The sequence below is a fragment of the Etheostoma cragini genome, chromosome 4 (genome assembly GCF_013103735.1).
Source record: "Etheostoma cragini isolate CJK2018 chromosome 4, CSU_Ecrag_1.0, whole genome shotgun sequence".
Taxonomy (NCBI): Eukaryota; Metazoa; Chordata; class Actinopteri; order Perciformes; family Percidae; genus Etheostoma; species Etheostoma cragini.
This window is the reverse complement of record NC_048410.1, coordinates 22,057,439-22,080,634: the sequence shown is the minus strand read 5'-3', so window position 1 is coordinate 22,080,634 and position 23,196 is coordinate 22,057,439. Positions and strand designations below refer to the sequence as shown.

Here is a 23,196-nt window from a genome sequence, read left to right as displayed (position 1 = left end):
GTCCATGAGAAGGATAAACTCCTATACTTCTCCAGCTTAGTTGTTTATTATTATCTTCACAGTCGTAGCCTCTATAATGGTGTGTTTTTTTGTATAACAGCACAGTCCCAACCTCCAGCAGGTGATAAAAATGGCGGACGCACAATTAAGTTAGCTAACTTTCACACCTTGATTTTTGCTGTTTTTTTCTGCCGCGCTGGTCATTGTGAAATGCTTTTACAGATGTTTTTTGAACTTACTTTCGGCGTTGCATGGAAGAGGATGGGTTATCTATCACAGCATGACAACATGGCTGTGCAACGGCTGCGCTGCGTTTATAGTTCGCTTGGGAGCGCTGTGGACAGGTCTGTCAATGCGAGACGTTTAGCTAGATAAGTAGCTAGCTAGCTAAAGAGAACGTAAAATACCGGCCTTCAAAATAAACGAATTCCGTTTGCCATTTGAACGAATCAGTTCAATGAATCAAATGAACAAATACATAAGTGTGCGGATGAAATAATTTTCATTCGTTATGACACAATTATTTCAATCACTTGTAGTGTATCCTATTTAGAGAATAATATGAAGGAAAATGTTGGTCAGTAGTTTTATTTTGAAGACTGTCTTACAACCATAGACCATTAATATTAATATATATACAGTCTATGCTTACAACCTTAATTTTCAAAATAAAATGTCTTACTAAGTCATTTAAAAATGACACCCATTGCGTTTGTGTTTTTGGCACGACTTGACAGAGTATGGTCATGTTTCAGTGACATTGCCAACCCGGCTGTGTGAAATATTTATAATGTTAATGAAGTTGTACATCATTTTAAGTACCCTACTATCTGCTACTATAGGCTAGCTGCTCTGTCATGGTACACATCTATGATTTTGTATCACAATATTAATTTAGTATATTTTCCGGCTAATCAAATGAGAAATAGTTTGAAATGTCTATGTTTGGTTATTGTTCAAGACTCCTGCAGAGATTTGTAACACTAACCACAATGGCCTAATACACCCAGAGATATGTATAGGACCACGGTATAAACAAATAGTCTATTTCACTTTTGCTAAAAAATATTGTCAAATGGGAGACTGTGTATTGTCATGCACAACCAATGGTAGACCAATGTCATGGCTTAGTCTGACATAAATCAATGACAAGAACAGATGTAAAATGTTTAAAGTGAAAACCACCATGGCTAAATCATATCTCTCACTCACTAGACTGATGTTTGGGTGTGGAGGAAAGATCCACTAGGATGAAAAATGAATAACCAATTTGTCTATCTTAGTTGGCAGATGCTCCTTCTTGCTCAATGAAACTTAAGTCAAATGAGGAGGCTCCAGCAGCAGAAGAGCTCAGGTCCACTACAGTATATAGTTGTTGAGTAGAAGGATGCAGCAGGACGAAGATGAAGCAGAGGATGAGGATGTGGAAGACAAGGACAAGGCAATGCAGGGAGAACAGCCACTGGAACAGGATTGGGGGGGGGGGCATTATATAGGAGAAAGAAGAAGAAGAAATGGCAGAAGAGGAAGAAGAAATTACAAAAGAAGAGCAAAGAGATGAGGAAATTACAGAACAGCGTGAAGAGCAGGTTGCTGGGTCGACGAGAGGAGGTCACAGAAGAGACTGTAGATGGTTGTGTTTTTTTGAGGAGTTCTCTAAAAATGTTGTGGAAAACTGGGAAACTGTAGGGGAAGTCAGGTGGTTTAAATAGGGAGGTCTAAATGCACGAAAAACAAGGAGGACAAGTAGTGTATATTTGAAATGCTCCAGTAAATAATTAGTAAAACATCAGACTCTTGAAAAATAGATTTATGGTACTTGTTTTATTCTACTTTAGTGTGATTGTGACAGCATACATTATGTGTGTCTGGTGTCTATTACTGATTCAATTTGATAAATGAATTATTCATTTGTTTTTTTCCTTCTCTTCAACGTGCACATGCTTCTTATCACCCTGTTTTAGAATTGGCATGTCACAAAAATTAAATGAACTGCATTTTATTAAATTACTCATGACAAGATGAAAGTATGAAATGTCAAGAGTTGTTTGAAATATGAAAGTGAACATGAATGTGACTGTACTTACAGCTTGTCATTTTACACACATACATATGTAGTGCCTCTCTCCCTGACGCTATTTATGGTACAAGTGTACATGTGAGTACATATGATTCCATTGGTACATACTGTTCTCTTGTCATGAAGCTCTTTTATGAAAAGGTTAAAGTTCTATGTTCTTCCAGCAGGTGGTGCCTGATCACTACTATAATAAAGAATAATCAACAAATGTGAAATAGGAACCAATGGTCTTTCCAAAGAGGAGCTCTGATCATGATTTTTATCTTGGTTGTAAGATTACTAAGAGGGGAAATCCAACAACTAGCTACCGTACATCTGGCTTCATACATTAGCCTTCTCACGATGTGTAGACTACAGTTACCCTTGGGTGTGAAGAAACAGCAACCATGTGTCTTTTATTTGAAATGACTCTTGGGTTGCCATGAGGTTGCATTTTAAAGACTTAAACACTTACGTAAGTGTGGCAACTCTGCCCAGACACCAGTCAACAGTGGATGGTCTTTTTTAATTTGTATCAATGGGAGTAATTCTGTTTCTTTCTTAGGACAAAACTTCCAAATAGGGGGTGCATGATAGCCATGTAGAAACAAGCTGACAGGTATATTTAATGGAGAACAGTTATCAGGTGTTGTAAAGTGGAACCTAATGGGAGGTCTAACAGTTGAACGTTAAATGCATAATGTTTATATCTTTAAAGTGATGACATGGTTAAACAGTGTTTAGATCAAAAAAGGGGCAATAATAGAATTGTGTGAAATGAATTACTTACTTATTTAATTCTGTCATTAGATTACAGCAGGTGCAGGGCAAGGCTTGCACTGCCCTCCTACTTGACTCAGGTTTGAAGAGACATAAAACGATGCACATGGTGTGTATCACAACCTGGAACACTAACACTTGCCAACCTTCCAACATTTAGATCATTTAAGAGGTATTTTTTTACCTTTATCCAATATTTTGAGTGAAACCTTTTGGTACGCTTGGTAAATGAAATGTATTTGTCACATTGCATAAGCATTTACAACATAAGTCCCTTAGGATTCTCTTTTTAGGAGAATAAACTGCAGTCAAATGTCCTGTGCTAACATAATGAACGCACTGTGTCACGCAACATACTCCAAAGGTATGTAAACTCGTCTTAACTGTCAACACATGCTGCCCCAGCTTGATTAAATTAAAACAAAAGTTTTAACCCTAACCTCAGTGTATTTGTGCATCTGACGAAGATTTTGTTTTTTATCCACTCTTATCTCACGCGATTGGCCATCTACTGCATGCATTTACATTTTACTTTTTACATTTATACAAGTTGTTTTAATTGAGAAGCTAACATTTGTTAACGGGTGTGCAATGTAACTTAGAACATTTGCATTAGTAATGTACTTAAGTATATTTTTGAGGTACATTACTTGAGTATTTCACTGTTAAGCTACTTTATATGTCTACTACACTATTCAAAGGAAAATATTTTACTTTTTACTTACTTACATTTATTTGATAACACTACACTTACAGATAAAGGCTATTAATACAAAATATAATAAAACAACTTAGACATGAGTATGTATTATTGTAGATTAATGTAAGCTACCTAGCATTGTTTAAAATAGTTAAAACGTTACCAGCTGCAACATCAAAGTGATGTGTACACAATTCTTCATGTATATTATTAATATTATGACATACATGAGTACTTTCACTTTAGGTGCCTTAAGTACACTTTGATGCTGATACTTTTGTACTTTAACTTAAATAACATTTTAACATCAATAAAGACTTTTACTTTGGGTCTACTATCTACTTCTTCCTCCGGTTGTTTCTCCTTTGAAAAAAACAAAACAAATTCTAATAAATCATACTATACTTATTTGTACTGCAAAGGGAAGTACAGTGAAAATAATAAACACACTTTCCTGAATACGGTACAAAAATGAAATATTCATGAAAAGGAAATACACACTAGGTAAGCAAAGTTCCCGTTCAGGCTACATTTGAACACAAAGACTAATGATGCTTTTCTTCATCCATTTTTGGCTGAATGACCCAGAGTCCCTGGAGAACCCGTGTGAACAATACTATTGTCAGATACATGTGTCTACACATACACACACACTACAGCCCGCCTACTCCCCAGTCCCTCCACTTCCTCCACAGCTCTCACATTTGTGCAGTTCTGTCACGCTCATCAGATATTCAATGAAGCACCATCACATGAAGATCCCACTTGCTCACTGTTCCTCTATCTTTGCTGCTTTTTTGTTTTAAAAGTGAACTTTTCTAAAAAAAAAAAAAAAAAAAAAAAATTGGAAACACTTTGGACCCCATTCGAGCTGCACCCGGAGGACAGCAGCTTAGGAGCGATGTCATCTCTACTTTCTCACAACAATGATCAGCCACGGATCCGAAAGTCGCTCTCTGACTCCTCTTCAACTTCATCTGCCACCAAGAGCCTGAGAGTAAGGCCACATTGTCTTTAATCTAGTCAGTGTCTGTTTAGTCAGAGGACGTTAGCCATGGTTGACATAACTCAAAGCTTAGACATTGTCAAACAAATTTGTCTGCACCAATCTGCAGCGGTATGCCTGTGTTTGTGTCTGTGTGAGTGTGTGTGTGTGTGTGTGTGTGTGTGTGTGTGTGTGTGTGTGCGTGTGTGTGTGTGTGTGTGTGTGTGTGTGTGTGTGTACATTAGCAGATCCTTTTCACTAGCCTACATGATCAATGGAAAATTATGTGTAGCCATGAATGACCTCTTACTCCCTCATTTGAAACAAAGTCTTTTTTTGGAAAACACTGTTTACACATGACAGCTGTTGGAACGCAACTAGAGATTGTATCTAATATCCTCTAATCCACTTTGCACTGTCTATGGCACTATCGCTATTGCAATAGTTCTTTATATTCTGGTGCAACAAAGACAAAGTGTATACAAGCAGAAATTCACAAGAGATGATGTACTCGGGGACTCCTCAAGTGTTTTCATAAAGCTACATCGTTGAAGCCATTTATTGTTATGCTTTAATTGACAATTCATCTCATTCTGAGGTGCAATGAATCTGGCTTACAAACAATTCTGCATTGTGTTGTTTCCATTTGCCAGTTCTATTAGTGTGTTATTTATCAAAGCATGCTGTGTTGATTGACGCAAATTGTTGGACAACCTTCAACTTTGGGAACATGTTAATGGATTTGATTATAAAACTGTTTGTCTTGGGGGGGGGGTTAGATTTTGTTTTGGCATTTGCCACTATTGAATTGTGGTTACATGATGCGCATCTTGGACTCCTGTGCCACCCCAAATAAGAACGTTGTTCTTTTATCTTTTAACACTTTGACATGCTTCTTAAGGTTCATAATAACTCACATTAATTGAGAAACAAATTGAATGTTGATGTGAATGGAGGAACAAAACTCGCAAGTTGGAACCGGGTTGGGATCAGTTAATGTTATTTGTTCATGTTAACTAAGAATCCACTTGGGAAAGATTGATACAGAGACACAGAGAAAGATAGATACAGGAAGAGAGAGAGAGAGAGAGAGAGAGAGAAAGAAAGAATGGGGTGAAAAACAGAAAGGATGAAGGGGAACAGAGAGGGAGGAGGGGTAGAGTGTTTAGGACTGGCTTGTGGGAACTCAGAGGCAGTATTTCTGGATGTTTATCTCTCTGCTAGTCCTACGGGAAGCTCACATTTTCCACTTGGGAATAGCTGGTCAGCAGGCAAGAACTTCTTAGAAAGGCTGGAGGACAGCTTAGTGACAGAGCTCACATACATGGGACACAAAAGTTTCAAATGTTTCCATCAGCATCTGTTTATATGTGAAGTTTCTTAATCTAAACCAGAGCTTTTTTCCAAGTCTGCATACTGTATATCATTAATGACTGTTTACCAAGCACATCCAAGTGTCCAGAGAGAGTCTTAAAGGAGCTGACATCAGATTCTGGGGAAGATCCAGAGGTCTTGTAAATGTCTGAGGCAGAGGCATGTCACTGTGTTTACACATAGTGTCTGCAACTTAAAGCCCTGTTACTTCTTTATTGAAATCCACTCGCTGTCTCTGTGATTTAGTTAGACGTGTAAGTGTTTAAGTTGTGTTCACCAGTCTGATAGTTGCTTTAGTTTATGTGACTGTCAGAATAAGTCGCTATGTCAAAAATAGAGTATAATGCTAAATGGAACTGCATGTGCTGTCTTAAAAAGTTGTGTCTGCAGCAATATTCACTGCAGTAAGATGAGCACCTCTTCTTAGTTAATACAAACTGTTTTGATTGATGGCTACCAATATAATAAAATCTAAAACAGCTAGTCATACAAGCTTTTCCTATGAATGATATGATGAAAGAGCGTTTAAAGATAAAGAGGATGGGTTCAGTATGTTCAGAGAGGCTCTAGCAACACTGATTTATCCCCGCTGTGTACTGTTTAGTATCTTAAAGGTCCCATACCATGCTCTTCAGGTTCATACTTGTAGTTTTGGGGTTTTACTAGAAAGTATTTACATGCTGTAATGTTAAAAAAAACACGTTTTTTCAATTTTTGCGCCTGTCTTACCTTCTTAAAAAAAGACCAGAATGCTGTGATTGGTCAGCGTTTTCTGCACTTTCTGAGTTATTGCAGCGTCATTGGGGCAGGAGAAGGACTGTGGCACTGTAGCGGCACTTTCTACAATTTCTACCTTGTGACATCACATCTATACGGAAGTCCTGACGGCTTGTTTAATAAAGGGACCGTTTCTGATTACGGGCTGTGTCAATTTTTCTTTGGATTGAGCGATTTGATACTTTCAATGTATTTTTTCAGCCCCGCAACTTGCTTTATAATCAAAAAGGGCATGTAAATCTTGGTCATGACCAAAATATTGTACAAAATGATGGAGCTACAGATAAAAAGTCAGTGGATCACCAATGCTTTTACATTTCATTCCAAGGGGAATATAAATGTCTGAACCAAATTTTGTAGTGGCAGTAGAGAAAAGGTCAGAGGATGACAGTCAATGGGATTCATGAATGAATGACTGTCCGTACAAAATGTCATGGCAATCCATTCAATGGTTGAGATATTTCAGTCTGGACCAAAGTGGTAGACTGACCGAGAGACCAACATTGCTGTCCCTAGAGCCTCGCCAAAATAAAGTAAAACAACCTAAGCACTTTTATTTTAGCACTGACCACATTTTTAGATGTAGTTTGAGAGCAATACATCTCCAAATTTGATAACATCTACTGTTTTTTAACTTTGCATGCACTTAGAAGTGGCTTTGGATAAAAATGCCAAATTAAAGATTGCAATGTAATCCAAGGGTGAAGGGTAATGAACATGAACATGTTTATGTAAATGTGTACAGATGGCAAAAAATGAAAGGAAAACTCTGAATAATTGCTCAAAGAAACACATTAAATGCAGATGCTTCCATTCAGCCGCAGGGCTAACTGAATAGTTTGGCTTGTGGTAAAATGATATGTGTAATCATACACTATGACCTTTGCAGTCACCAGATAAAAACCAAAAGGAACATCTATGGGTGATTTTGCTACAAAGCCATCATCATCATAACCCCTAAATAAGAGAATTTAGTTGGAAGAATAGTGTATTTACTAGCAGTGTGTGTAAAAGCAGTGTTGCATCATGCAACCTTTTCTCATCTTTTTAAGGGAGTGTGAGTTTTTTTATTGTTTAGCTGGTCTTCTTCTAAAAAATCCCTATAACTCTTCCAACTTCAGCAGACAATAATGAACACATTGTGAAAGCCACTGCCAGAGCCATTACCTTTTTTGGATGTGTTTAGTTATCTCTGCTTGTCAGTTTACTTAACAGATCACTTCCTCTCTCTTTCTTTAACTTGGCTTGGTATTTCAGACCATAAAATCCTTTCTTGGAAAACTGTAAAAAAAATAATCTAAAAAAGATTATGAGCCTTTCGTGAGGAATTCCTGGTTCTGTCACTTCAAAGAATCACTGCGCTTTGCTTTTTTGGTCTAGCAATAATACATGTACTTGCTGATTGTGAAATATTAAAATATGTCCTGTGTGTATTGAGACTGTGTGTTTACAATATTATGCAGAGGAAATGGTTAACGTGGTACAAAATACAACCTTGTTTTTGGATTTGATTCCATGTGGTACCTTATAAATCTCACATCGTGATTAAACAGCCTGTCAAACAAATGATGAAGTCAAGCTGTGTGATGTCATTATTTGTACAGTAATGAGCATCCACTGAAGTAGAGAACGGGTCATGATGGGGTTGAATGACTTGTTTAGGCCAAGTAAGATTTAAGTTAGGACTAAGTACCTTGGGTTAAAATAATCAGGACTATCCTTACAAAAATAAACATTAGAGTGGTTGTTGCATTTTTCATTTTGGTCAGATAGCCAGTTCTAAAACCTTTCTCCTCTCTTTTAGCACGAGAGACTGTCAAGGTAAGCAAATCTAATTCACACCATCAAGACATACAAAAGAAGATTCAGTTATTGCCTGAGAGAATCAATCAGTGTCTCTGTGACATTAAACTCTGACAGTAACTGAGAGAAGCTGAGTGTTGAGGGGTTAACACCTGTCTTGTGTTTTCAGATTGAACTCGTCTGATGTCTCCAACGACACATCAACAAACCACGCCGAGTCCTACTTCTTACGGCGGGAGAACAGACTGTCTGCCAGGAAAAAGGCAGAAGAAGAGACAGCGAACAATGACTATAAAAAGGCAGGTGATGCACTTTGCATGTTGAGAATATTTCAAGTTCTTTTGGTGCTAAACTAACTAAAAAACTAAATGTAATCACTTAAGAATTAATAAACTCACTTAAAGGGGAGGTTGGTAATTATTTCAGGTATACACTTTTTATATATGTTTGAAATGGTATTCACACCCCAACAGCAATAAATAACATATGGGCTCTGAAAATGGACTGAAAAAGATCTGTCATCTGTAGCTGCTGTAATCCTGTAAAAACACCCACCAATCACAGGCCAGCGGTCCGTTTAGTAAGAGCCAATGAACAGCCTCTGCCCCGTTGAGGTACTCTACCCCCCCCCTGTACGAGCCTGAGCTCAATGTGCATCTTCGCTGCATTGCTAACAGCAGTCATGTTTGTTTTAATGGTCAAGTCAGCAAAGGTCTACACTCAAACACTCATTTGAATTGCTGACAAATGCATATTTTATGATGTAGATGTATGAAAAGGCACTGGCTACCAATCAAAGACTCAAGTCGAGGCTGGAAATAAGTAAACAGGAACTGGCCATGATTCAGGACCAGCTGCAGAGAGCACAGGTACGATACACACAGTTACCGTACAGGAACTAATACAACGTTTGAAAGAAGTGAAGAAAATGGTTTCTGAAGAGGCAATTTAAAAAGTACCCAAAAGTTTCTGCAATTCAGATTTTTCTTGTCACACATGTATCCCATATATTCTATATTCTGGTTTTGATATTAGCTAATGTAAGATAAATGTGACATGAAAGATAGCAATGATAAAATGAAGCTGCAATGTCATTACTGTCGGATTACAGGTCTGAATTTTAGAATAATAACAGTGAGCCTCTTCAGAGTTGCTGTGTGCATATTGGATATTTTTACTACACTTGCGCTCACTGTTCAGAAAGTGCAGCACCCATAATCATACAGCTTCAATGATTTATACTGTAATCTTTTGATAATAACATGTCATTGTTGCAGAAGGGAAGAGTGGGAGATTGTGGCTCCAACATGCTTGAGACAGAAAAAAAGGTAACAACTCAACATTGTGCTAATACTCACACCCATGTTTTAGTTCAAAGTGTTTATCTTCATTTCATATTTTATTATTTTTATTTAATTATCTTTTTTGTAGGAAAGTTGGAGTCTAAAAAAGAGGATATCAGATATGGAAGAACAGTTAAAGGTAACTCATAGTTCTACTGTTATTCACCTTAATATTCACTTGATTATTTTCATATTCTGTCTCCTTAAAAAACATAGTAGTAGTAATGATACAGCAATATCTCTCATTCAGGAGAAAGTTAAGCACATTTGACATGAGGAAAACAATGAACAATCACATCCAAACAGTGTAAAGGGTCTGAGGGACTTGGAGCCGTGGCGTTAGCGGCTCTGTCTGTGGAGGTTTTAGCTGACATCATTTGTCACCATTATGCTCTGCTGGCTGTGGAATGTGTGAGCACTTTGACACTGCAGCAACCGAGCCATCAGTATTCATCTGAAGCCTAACGTTCACAAATGTCTGCTGTGTTGTGCCCAAGAGGATGCAAACAACAACCTCTTGTTATCTGTGAATGAGAGCTAAGCAAACATGGGATGCTGGTTTGAAAATAGATATGCACAACAGAGAAGCACTGTTGTTGTGTGTATTTAAATGAGGAAGTGTAAAAGACTATGTGTGTGTTTGTGTAATTGCATTTGTTTTATCATAATGAACTGCCCAGATTCATCCAAATCAGATGACTCTTTTATTGTAAAACTAATTTCCTTTCTGGATTAGTCAGCAGCAGGAACAAAAGTGAGAAATGTAAAACAGCCATTGGACTAGAGCCTACGTATAAGCTGTTAGAGTGTCTCACAGTGGGATGGGAATATGGACAAGGCTTCAAAATACTAAAGGATGTACAAAGGAGTAAGAAAAAGAAAGTTGTCCATTAAAATAATTGTTGTTATGCTATCCAGCTTGAATGGTCATGATTTATTTGTCATTAATACTTAACTGTTTAATTTCCTTACAGTTCAATGTCTATTCGTTATTATACTTAATATTTACTTAGTAAGTATTATTTAATACTTAAGACTTTTGATGCACCAAACTATATTTCTGCATAATGTGTTTACAAACCCTTTGCTCTGTACTACTTTACATACAGTATGTACATAATTGCTCTCAGGACTTTGCTCCACATCCCCCCCCCCCTCTTTTTTTTCTGCACTACTTACATTTTATGTTTTTATATTTTTGTGTTGACACTGTGAAGGGGTTGCTTGAATCTCGTTGCATAGGTACTGCACTTGTGTATAATGATGATAAAGGCATTCTATTCTATTCTATTGTAAAAAAAAACAAATACAAAATACATTTAGTTTTAAATAAAAAAATGGTTGAACCGTTTTTACATCGGTGTGTCCTAATCACACAATAGGAGGTTGTCTGTTTCCGTCACATTATCACTAGTCTATATCAAAAACATTTCATCAACGGGAAGAAGTTCTGCTAGATGTCCCTCTTTTCCCCTGTCTGCTTTCTTTGTGTTGGCATTCTAAACTCTGGTGGATTTCTGAGGACTATGGTTACCTGCTCCTCAGATCTCTGCAGGGTGAATCCAGACCGCTAGCTAGACCATCTGTCCAATCTGAGTTTTCTGCTGCACAACTAAAAGAGATTTTGCCAACAAACCAAAGTTTTTCTCCTATCCAGGAATGTTGTGGGAACTAGCCCCACTCCTTTGCAGCGCTGTGGAAAGCGAGACTACATTCACACTCACTGGAAATACTACTTTAGTAGTTTAGTTGAGGGGTGGCGCCTGGGTAGAGCATGCATGGGGGCTGGACATGAGCATTACACGCGGATGCAAACCTCTTTGTAATTCGGTCATAAACAAATGTGTCTTTTGCCAGTGCTGGGTTTTGTCTGATGATTTTGATCTGTTCAGAAGATCTGTCTTCTCTCCAGTTACACATTTTCCTTGGCGTCTTTGTGTAATTCATCCTTTATCTTCACTGATTCGGACATTTGCATTCTCACATACAGCTCCACCTGGTAATGACTAGATATGTTCAATGACCAGTGTCACGTATGCTCAGACAACGGTTCTAATGAGATGTTATGAAAAGTTATGGTAAATAGTATTTGTCTGTTATCCTAAGACTGTCCAGCAACACGAGTGATCAGAGCGCCTGTGCAACCCTTGCAGTGCACGGCCTGTATAGGCAACCAAAGTCCTTGTTTGTTACATAACTAACGTACATGATGTTAATAGCTACAACAAGTGTAAATATGGTAAAATAAGTTAAAATAAGTCAACATTGACTTTTTGTTTCTTGTGTTTGTTTGTCCCAACCGTCTACCCCGACATCCTCCCCACATCCTAACCCTCCAGGTTGTGAGCAACATGTCATTTTACATTTGTGCCCACTTTAGTTGTCTTACTGTCTTTTCTTCAGGTTAAAGCAGACCTGAACATAGAGAACCAGCGACTGAAGGACGAGAATGGAGCTTTAATCCGGGTCATCACTAAACTGTCCAAGTGAGATAAGAAGCAGGAAGGATGAGAAGAAGAGTGACCGATACCAGAAGCCATATCCATACCTGCATTCCTCCCACAATCATGTATTCTGTTACTGTACTGTATCCAAAGTAGTAGCACCTTCCCTGACAGAAAATAAGTATTAGATATATATAAAAAGGCAAATGCCAACACAACCATTTATGTGTTTTTCTTACATGAAAAAATTGACCAAGAGGGGGGCATTTATATAACTGTGTAATCACATCAAGAATATCCCTAGATGCACATATGGACAAAATATTGCAGGTATTTCCACGGAGGTATTACCATGGAAACTGCAATATTTCTTTGGTCCATTCCATATGCAGACCTTGAAAATCACCTCTTCTGTATTAGGGAAAGTGGATGATTGATGAGCTTCATTTTTTTTTTTTTAAGAACGCGGAAGTGTCATTTCTGATTTAAGAGCCTTAAAGGTGCTCTGAGCAATGTCAAAATTTTTTTTAGGTTACAACATTTTTTTTCACATACAACAAACATCTCCTCAATGTCCACTAGCTGCTTGTCCCCAGAACATGCTGTAAAAACATCACCTCACTATCCAGGTATCACTATTTATGTATATCACTTTAATTTCATAATCATCACAACTCAACACAAAGACCTGTTCTGTTTATGTTATTATGTTAGCTTTAGAAGCATCATCCTTAGTGCAATTTGTGTTCTGATTCATATTCAGAAGATTTAATGAGTCTCATTTATAATCTTACAGTCACTGGATCCCTGCCAGACTGAGATTTCATTTTCTATTCTGTTCATATTTGCTTTGGATTATTATATATTATGAACACTTTCAAGAACAGCACTCAAATTAGTCTCCAAAGTTTTATCATCCTTGTTTATTATTGTGCAAATGGGTTGAATTTTGTTTGGTTTGACTACACGTGCCACTCAACACTCCTAGTATCTTTGTCATGCTCTATAATTTGTTGCCACCCACTGACCAAAAGCGGAAAAGCACCGTCTGATTCCATTTACACACCACACGGGACGAGGCTACTTAAAATGCCTTTATTTTCCTAAGATTACATTTAGACAACACACAGATATGCCCTGACAACATCCCATATTTTGGTTCCCTTGAGTATTTCAGTTCTACATAGAGTGATACATGATTACACGTTGTGTGGTCTTTTTGTTCCCTTTTTTGTTGTTGCTGGAAAACATGGATTTTGTACAGAAATAAATCATGCAGTTCACAGAAAGGCACAACTATTGACACACCTCTACAACAAGACAAAAACAAGAGTCAAGAAAGCTGTTCAAGCATTTCCCTCGTCTATGTCGCTCGCAAAGTGAATGGCCGACGGACTAGGTCGGATGAGGATCAGGCCTTTGGATGTTCTGTATCATGGCTATGTTCAAAAAAGAGGACTAAAGAGGAAGCATTACTGAAGCCGCAGGTTGGCAGTATTGCATTGCGAATATTGTTCTGCACTGTTTGGGTCTGCTCTGTGCTCAATATAGCTTGTGAGACCCAGGAAGACGGGGATTTTGTTGCCTGCATTGCAGAAACGTGAAAGACTCACACAGTCCAGTTACAGAACAGCATAAAACAAATACAGGCTCAATTGGTCCTATTGCAAATACACAAAAAATAGGAGACAGAATCTGATGGGAGTGCAGTTATGTATACATATATGTCCGTTTGTATATGTGTATGTACGTATGTCTGTATGTACTGCATGTTTGTCTGCATTTATGTCTGTATGTATGTATAAATGCGCTCCCATCATGTTCTGTCTGATGTTTTTTGTGTGTGTACATACATAGATGAGAGTGACTGTATTATATGACCCCCAGCAAAGGATGACCCGACACACATTGTATAAAAGGATGTAAGTTGGCGGTCCTTCATGATCTAAATCTAAATTAATCTAAATTTAACACCATATTGTGGGATTGAAACTTCAGACTCAACATAGACTCACCATTGAACATGAAAAATGTGTGTGGCATGTATATTCCTCTCAGCCCTGTGTACATAGAGAGATTGCTGAATTATACTCTAAAAGATCATGACAGGACTGTCATAAAGATTATTCATCTTCATGCAGTGTAGGTTGTAAGCAAAGGTTTATCTGACATTAAATGAAAGTGACTAAAAAAACAAACAACAACACACAGGGTTAATAAAACCCAACATTAGAAATGACACAGTGGACACGTTATCAATATCTCACGCATGCACAAGTGACAAAACACCAGCTCATCCCATTGCAATCCATTAGTCAAACTGTGTGTTCATCCATGAAAAGACAACTGGAATGAAAATATTATTGATTGCTTAATTACATGACTGGAGCTCCTTAAGAGGACTGCATCAATAATATGCAGTAATAATATGTCACAGAACTAATCTGGCAAATAAATAGTAATAAAATACTGTATGATGCCATTAAAAGTTTAGTTTAGTTTATATGCAAGTTACTGAATTATTTCTTATGTTAAAAAGTATAATCAGACATATGCAAGCAGGTTTATTTGAATAGCAATAAGATGAGAAGGTACAGTTTAATGAAGGAAAATGATTAAGTTGCCCACTGTAACTACATCTGGCAGGAGTAAATGAAGGCAACACTTATGGTACACTGAGATAAAAAAATCACGGAGCCGGCAAATGTTCTCCTTTTTTGAAATATGTACAGTTTACCGGTCAGCGACCGACACAAGCAAGCAGAAATGAACAATAATTACATGACTTGTAGTCTACGCATATCGTAACACCGGATTGAGTTTAGTTTTGGTTTAGAGGACAGATACAAACAATGACAGATAACCAGACAACCATGCAGTATTATGGCAAATGTGGATTTTTTTCTTTTGTACATATGATTTACAAAGCAACCCTTCTTTAATCAGACACATGGGATATTCAGACATACCTTCATTCTCATTCAGCAAAAATACGTACACTTTGCAGTCAGTGCATACTCTTTTTTTTACTCCATTTTATTATCAAAAATGACATAGAACACAAACACACATACACAATATAATTATGGTTCCTCTTTAAAACATGCTACTATTTACATCATCTTGTGAATACATGCTGTAGCTTATTAACAGTAGGAGGATGTAGTGCTGTACATGGAGCAATCAGTGGTCTGCTGTTTAGCCTTCTGCAGAATTACTTCTGGTGACAATATGGCCTCCCGTGAAAGAAAAGCAAGTCAGTAATAATTAAGACATTTGAATATTGAATATATAACGCTGAAATTGAAATACTACTGAAATTATGGAATTAAAATGTTTACTTTGAAAACCAACTTTCGGATTTCAAAGAGCTTGAATTTCCGTTTTTTGTTAGTTTTCAATAACACCACCTTCATACCACCAGTTTTACTGTGTTTTTTGGAATTCATGGTCAATAACCCTCATTTAAATAGAATTATACCTAATATTTGAGTTAAAAAAGCAGAAATTAGGAATTATTTTGACGAATAGTTTAGATCACAGGAACATACAGATGAGTTTAGTCAGGAATGAAAGTGATCAATTGTATATGCAAAGAGCGTTGTGTGGAAACCTATCCATTTTTTGGGGTAATTTGGTTAAAAAGAAACCCATATTTCAGATATAGACATTTTTTAAAGGGGTCAAATTTGACCCGAGGACAAATGAGGGTTCACAAATTATGATTGACAATGTAAGTGTGCTGAATGTCCCATCTCTCATCTGAGCTTCTCCTTAGTCGATTGCATGAAACAGCATGTTATAGAAATATAGATACTGCTACAATGTAGTTTTCTAACTATTAGTTATTGTGAGAATAAATAAAAAACTATTCTGTGTCTATATTTTCCTCCTAGAAACTAACATTTTGATTTTTTATATATTAGTTTTGCTTTGGTAGCCAACGTTTTCCAAATTTTAAGTTTTCATCCTGAATTTTAGTGCCTAGATGAAAAAGTTACCCAACTGAATTTGAGCAACTTGTTTACAGTTTTTTAATGTGAAGTCATCTAAAAAGCAATGTTGTCTTTGAGATTTCAAGGTGGAAATTTCAAAGCACATGAATTCAAATAGTTCTCCAAGTTAAAATTGTCAATGCTGTAACTCCAGAAGTATTCAAATTCCAACATTAGGTATTTAGTAGTAATGAAACTTTACGATTAGTTACATATAAGACTCAAATCCTTATGGGCTTTTTTTACCTCCGTAGCTCTGCACCAGTCTAACAGCGTTTACGTTGTGATGAAGTTGTAACCACCACTATGTTGCAGAACTTTGGCCCAAGGTTTACAAAGCATTTGGCCGTTGAGTGAGAGATCTAAACATGAAATACTGCGAGGCATGATACATGCTAGATTCTGCAGCAAAATGGTCCAACATATGTGTATTGTGTTAAATGTTTTTTATGTAACACTTGCCCTGTTGAGATTCTACAATCTTGCATTTTGTACTTAAAATCACTCTTAAAAAGTACGGGTACATCTTCTACATTTCAAATTTCTGTTCTTTACAAAAAAATCTTGTCTTTGACAAAAATCCTCCTGTTGCTCCACCAAATAAATATTGGTGTACTGAAGTGTACTGCAGTATGTTTGTTAAGCTACAACAGCCGTCAAAGAAAGACATGTAATCCGTTAAGTGGATATCAACAGAAAAATGAGTGAGATGGCACTGTTTATCGCAAGCAAAAGCAGAATTTAAAAGAAGCTTAGTCATAATTGGTTTAAACATCATTGATAAGCCTTTATGTAGCCTTACTTAGTCCACAGATAAGTAAGGTTTTACATCCAAGTGGTCAACCCAGCTCAAGACAGATTCCACATGGCACATTCACAGTGTCCCTGACTACTTCTGAATGATTTTCAAAAGTTTCCCTTTGAAATAAAACAATGAAGCTTACTTTCTTTCTCAAAGTGTCAAATCAGGAAAGGCACCCTTGTATTCCCGTCCTACATTAGATCTGTCTGAAGACACAGAGATGTGTGTTGGAACTAAATGCATAGATGCATTGCCTTGATGGCAACACAAAACAAGCAACTCAGAATAGACAGCTGCACACTGTGTTACGTAGGCTACTGTTTGTGTATCCCTCTCAAATGTGAGCTGCTAAAATGAAGACAATCATTCATGCAGATTTATCTTAAAAATATATTGCAACATGGATCTCTGCATTCAGTGATCTTGACTTCATTCATTCTCAATTAAATATCTTTGCATCAATAGGCTAAAACAGACTCTATGCAGGAAATAACCCAATACTACAATACTTTCTATTACAGGTAAAAGCACACTTAATAGCGAGATACAATACTGGGCGTGGTTTATGCAGAGCCATGGGGAGGTAAGTAAAGCATGCTCTATAAACTAAACTAAAGCTTCATTTCCAGCTTTGTCTTCCAAGACTTTCGTTCAGTGTCAGCACCCTAAGAATCAGTTTCTAAGTTTCTTCAAATGAAAGAAGGACCAACAGTCGATCGTTCATGAACCAGTCACCCGATAACTCAACGCCACTCTTCTCAGCATACACTAATTTGTGAAATGTGATGCTTAAAAAGAGTTTTTTTGCGACTTAACCATGAATGAGCGGATATTCTAAGATGTGTCTTTTTTGCTGAGCAGGTTTCATGACGAGTCGTCACGTGTTAAGTCATGGGTTTCATGCAAAGTAGGGGCGCGGGTTGGAACTCTGAGTTAGTACATTAGCTGGTATGGGAGCGTGTTACTTCTTTGCATTCAATGATGCTAGCTGACCATCTATATCCTCCTCTGGCTGCAATGGATGCCACTGGGCAATGGGGCGGCGGGGATTAGCCAGCATGTCGGACCAGTGCTTCAGACCTAGGCCACTCGCCTTACTGCCCACGAAGATCTTTCCAATGGCGTCATTCTTACCGATCTTGTCATAATCAAACACTGTGACCGCCACCAGGATTTTCTAAGAAGGGAACAAGAGAGTTTGTGTAATTTCTTCATCAAAATATACGTGCAGATTAAATGTACAGCCGAGAAACGACACTTTGCTTTACCCACAGCTGTATGTGATTTACTGATACATATTTTAGTTTCACTTGGACTGTACCTGCATCTGTTCCAGGGGGATTTCAAAGCTGAAGGATTCATTGTAGTAGGGGTTGAGGGTGTTCTTCTTCACTGTAGTCTTCTTTTTCTTCAGACGCTTACCCCCCTGCAACAGCTGGATCTTCACATAAGGATCTGCAAAAAGCGTCATTATGATCAGCAATAGAGAACTTCAAGGCAGGTTATTGTAATTTACAGTAGTAGTTCCTTACGTTTGGGCAATATTTACTTCCCTTTTGACACATCTGATATGCATTTTAATTATTTGATCTCCTGATTACTTCTGTGTACTACTACTTCCTGTATTGATATGAAGCTCAGTTTTTGTGATAAATGTCCTATGATTTTGATTATGCTGAATTTTAGCTGTGAACTGGATTTCTTAAGGGTACTTGCATGACAAAACACAGTTAAACTTTGAGATTCCCTTTTGTCAAAAGAAAACGTTTCAGGTTCTAGGGACCAAAAGTCTTAAATACACGCATTAAGCTGAAGTAGCTGAAGTAAGATTTAGAAACATCATTCAAACACAAATTGGAGCCTAAACTGTAGCAACAGTACTGTAGATTCAGATTCTACCAGATAATCCACAGGCGTCCATCTTCTTCAGGTTCTTTGCCTCCAGGATGCAGACGGTGAGTTTCCCGGCGGTGGGGACATAACGGAGGGAGATGCAGATGTCTCCCAGTTTCTCAGGCTGAGCCATCAGCACAAAAAGAAGAGACAGAAATGACACATGTTCGTCAGCCGACGACAGCAAAGGACTCTTTCTAGAATATGATGACGGGCTAAAGCAGAATGGGCTCAACTGCTGTATGCTGTTTTTTTGCACTGTTTTTTTTTTCATCTTGGTCTTAAATTAAAGTATTGTTGTCTTTTTTGCTTTTTTCTTGCTTTAAAGGGTTCATTTCAATTGGAGTTCTTAAGAAGGGCAGGGGGGACCCCTCTTTGCCCCCCCTAACTAGACTGTCTTGAAGAGGCTGTAGCAGGCTTGCTTTAAAACTATAATGAAGACATTGGTTTCATATGAAACTAGAAGACATAACTACTTGATTGGTACCATCCCTGTCACACTCTAAAGTTGCAGCAATAACTATCTTAATGTTAAAAACCCTTGTACACTCTAAACTTAAAAAAAAAATCGAATAGGCGGAGCTGCAGCAGGTACACCTAAAATCGTATGAAAATTGCATTATGGGTGAAAAATGTCTCAAATACTTTAGCCTAGAATTACAAGATGTTATAATGTTATCAAGTCAAGATGAAGAAGAAAACGATTGCAATTTGTATGTCAATCAATTATCTTATTAAGCAATTATTAAGTCTTCTAAGCAAAACTTCCAAAGTTATGGTTCTTAACAGCACCTCTTCTTGATCTGCGCTTTCCAGATCCTTCCACTCCTCGATCGGCCTTCCGAGGTCGATGGTGTTCATGGGAATCTTCACCTCTCCAATGACGTCATGTTTGGAAAATCGATCGTAGTCATAAACAGACATCGACAGAGTCTTCCCACCGAGCTCCTCGTAGGGCACCTGATCCACAGACACAATGTTATTTTAAACCTTGATACCTCTCCATTAGTGGTTATATAACTATAAATGCAACTTCAATCCTCAAATAAGGAGTCAATGAAAAAGCTACAATGGCAGAAATAAGTTTCAGAGTTGACTCTAAATATTTGTTATCTAATATGTTCAAGAGCGATCGGAAAATTCAACACATGTTCACATGAATTTCTTCTAGCTGGTCCAGGTAATTCAAGTTGAATGGAAATTACATTATGAATACATGTTTATGGTTTATATTTCGCTAAAATCCGTAAATGAGTGAAGACTTGAAAGCTGCCAAGGCTAAACAAAGAGGAAATTAACACAAAATGTCTGACATGATACAGGGGAAGGACAAATCTATTCCATTAAATTTAACGATATTATCTTTGATTGCTCCAGCTGACTGAAACTCTTCTTAAATGAAAATTAAAATAATTCGATACGCTACCATCCTTTGCAGACAGCGTCTAGTCTCTTTAAATACCTTTCAATTCAGAAATTAACTGAAATGAACCTTCACAGTGAAGCACTAAATGTTGCAACAAACATCTTTTCTGCTCTGTTTGGAAGTGAAAAGTCAGCCGTTCTGTAAATTAAAATGTCTTCTTTTGTTGCTGCAAATTCGCAGGCAGGCAGAGCTTCCAGCGAGACTTGGAAAGTCTCTGCGGGCTTTATTAGCCAGGACAGAGGAGCATGTACTGTAGGCTGCACAGCCCACTGAGTACACACATTGTGAGACAGGGACACGCTGGCAGCGGGTGAAGAGGATTATTTGTGCACCTCATTTCATGTAAAACAAAAACTTTCTCACTAGCTTCCATAAATCTTTGATATATATGCCACTCTTTCTGTCTACAGCTGAATTGATTCATATTGAAGCAGTGCAGACTGGAAATAGAAATGCACGCCTCTTCTGCACCAAATTTTATCAGCGCACATATTGGCAAGACTGACCTTGAATACAAATGTCTCATTGAAGACAGGGTTCAGTGTTTTCTTGTGGACTTTGGTGTCAAACTTTTTCTTCTTCTCAGGCAGAAGCTGGACTTTCACGTAAGGATCGGAGGTTCCACCTGAGTCCATGGATATGAGATCCGCAGCTTGAAGGATGCCAACTGTGAGCTGTGGGCAGAGGTGTGGGCAGGGTTTTAGGGACAAAAGCAAGAATTTGATTAGGTAAAAATAAAAATAAATAAAATAAAAAAATAAAAAAAGATATAACATCATCTGACAACTTAACTATGCAATCAATCTCACACGTACGATTTGCACGACTGGAGCAGTTTTGAATGTCAGAGGGATTCTTCACTGTCACACAACTGTCACATTGTGATTTTTCTGCACCATAGAGGTGTGTATATGTTTGAGCTTGTACATTAGGGACAAGAAGAACAGACATATTTCAAGTTAACATTTTATTTTAGTCGTTGCTGCTCTGTTTTATGTTGACTTGATCTGAGGGATTTCCTCTTTGATTCGGCACTCAGAGCCTCATTAAACATTGCCATACCACTCCATATGGCGCTGAGAGCATTACAGTAATGATGATGAAGTTACCGAATTTGACAGATGTGTTCCCCTTCTCTAAGCCACAACTTATTGCAAAACTGTTTCTTTCATATGTTTTTTTATTTTTTATTATTGATAATTATGTTGCTCTAGCAAGATTTTACAAAGAAGCTTTCTAGAATGTTTCAAGGTTTGGACCATAAAGGAATAGTTTGACATTTTGGGAAATACGCTTTATTCCTGAGAGATAGAGGAGAAGATCAATACCATTCTTTTATATGTCCGTTCAACATGCCATTCAGTTAGCTTAATGAAAAGACAAGGGGAAACAGCTGGGCTGGCTTTGTCTGGGTAGGAGAAACTCTGACTACCGACTCTATACTGTAGAGCTCACTTATATTATATTTTGAGATTTAGTGGTTGCTGGCAGATGGATTTTGTTGTTCTTGGACAGAGCTAGGCTAAATGTTTCCCTGCTTCCAGTCTGTATGCTAAGCTAACCGGCTGCTAGCTGTACCTGTTCAGCCTGCAGACATGATCAAATGTTTTCACTCTGCAAGAAATCTGATCCGTGTGTTTCTTAAAATACAGGAAAATGTCATGTAAAAAGGATATAAAAAATAAATGTCAAAATGTGAAACACTCCCTCAGATTCCATCTGAAATAGTTCTCAATGCTTCAAAAATACAATTGCCAATATGTAAATTTCCACCACAGACCTTTGCATTTTCAAAGTCATAATCTATAGAATATTGCAGCTTCCCCAGTTTCTCTTCTTCTTTCTCCTCTTCCTCTTTCTCCTCCTCTGTTAGTCCGGTCTCTCCCTCGTCATCATCCTCGTCGTCCTGGTGTATCTGTGGCGTGAAGGTCACAAGACAAAACCGGGTGTTAAAGGCCGGGGCATCAGGGATCAGACTACAGGGCTCCCCATGACAGCCAGCATGCCACAGACACTGGAGCTCCAGGTGTTTTTACGTGGGAGATACATGTTCTGGTTACTGCTTACCTGCACAGCACCTGATGATAACAACCAGTGATTCATCATTTACAGGATCACAAATCTCTATTGGTAACTCATAAATACATGTTTAGCTACATATATTTTTATAATTCGACACAGCTTGTTTTCTCAGTGTTTTCTTTTTTCAACATTGGGCAATTCCTTCAACATGCTTGTGCAGTACAGTGACAGCCAGAGTCAGTCGAGGCTTTGCATGCTAGTTCCATCAAGAGGGATGATAAGTGTTTTCCAGTGAAATAAGCTCTCTCTTTTGTTAAAGGGCTTTGTTTTGTTTTTTTACTGAATGAACAAAGAGAGAAATGTTTATTTAAAAACCCCTAAGGAACTTGCTCACAACAGCAAATGCCAATGCAGACTAAAATGATAAAAGACAAATAAGACATAGCTTTTTTTTTAAATCCTACATTCACAACTTTCATATTTAAAGATAAAATCCAAAATGTGTGTCAACCTACATGCTAGTGGTGGAGTGGAACATGTACTTAGTCAAGTACTGTACTTTGTAAATATTTGAGGTACTTGTACTTTACATGAGTCTTTTCTTTCCATGCCACTTTCTACATCCACTCCGCTACATTTCAGAGGTAAATACTGTCTTATCACTTCATTACATTATCTTACAGCTTCAGTTACTAATAACTTTACAAATTAACATGTTTGCACACAAAACACATGTAGTTTGTAAAGTACCAAACAATATAACGGCCTACAAGCCCAGCTGAAATGATTAGCC

General features: G+C 37.6%; 2 protein-coding genes across 4 annotated transcripts in view; one reads left to right on the top strand and one right to left on the bottom strand.

The window, feature by feature from the left end:
• Window positions 1–4,212: 4,212 nt before the first annotated feature.
• Window positions 4,213–12,400, top strand: LOC117944086 (protein phosphatase 1 regulatory subunit 12B-like). The gene is made up of 7 exons (XM_034870645.1): window positions 4,213–4,536; window positions 8,480–8,496; window positions 8,648–8,777; window positions 9,246–9,347; window positions 9,756–9,806; window positions 9,910–9,960; window positions 12,225–12,400. Exons 1-7 carry the CDS (start codon window positions 4,441–4,443, stop codon window positions 12,309–12,311), a joined length of 534 nt encoding a protein of 177 aa, XP_034726536.1. The 5' UTR covers window positions 4,213–4,440; the 3' UTR covers window positions 12,312–12,400.
• Window positions 12,401–15,976: 3,576 nt separating this feature from the next.
• Window positions 15,977–23,196, bottom strand: part of LOC117944085 (synaptotagmin-2-like) — a 31,344-nt gene continuing 24,124 nt past the window's right edge. For 2 of the 3 annotated variants that reach the window (XM_034870641.1, XM_034870642.1), the window contains exons 4-9: window positions 22,162–22,296; window positions 20,888–21,055; window positions 19,748–19,915; window positions 18,962–19,079; window positions 18,384–18,517; window positions 15,977–18,239 (exon numbers count right to left, since the gene is read on the bottom strand). In XM_034870641.1, the coding sequence (XP_034726532.1) occupies window positions 18,024–18,239; window positions 18,384–18,517; window positions 18,962–19,079; window positions 19,748–19,915; window positions 20,888–21,055; window positions 22,162–22,296 (939 nt within the window). In that variant the 3' untranslated portion in view covers window positions 15,977–18,023. The remainder of the gene's footprint in view (window positions 18,240–18,383; window positions 18,518–18,961; window positions 19,080–19,747; window positions 19,916–20,887; window positions 21,056–22,161; window positions 22,297–23,196) is intronic. The other variant, XM_034870643.1, reaches the window with a different exon arrangement.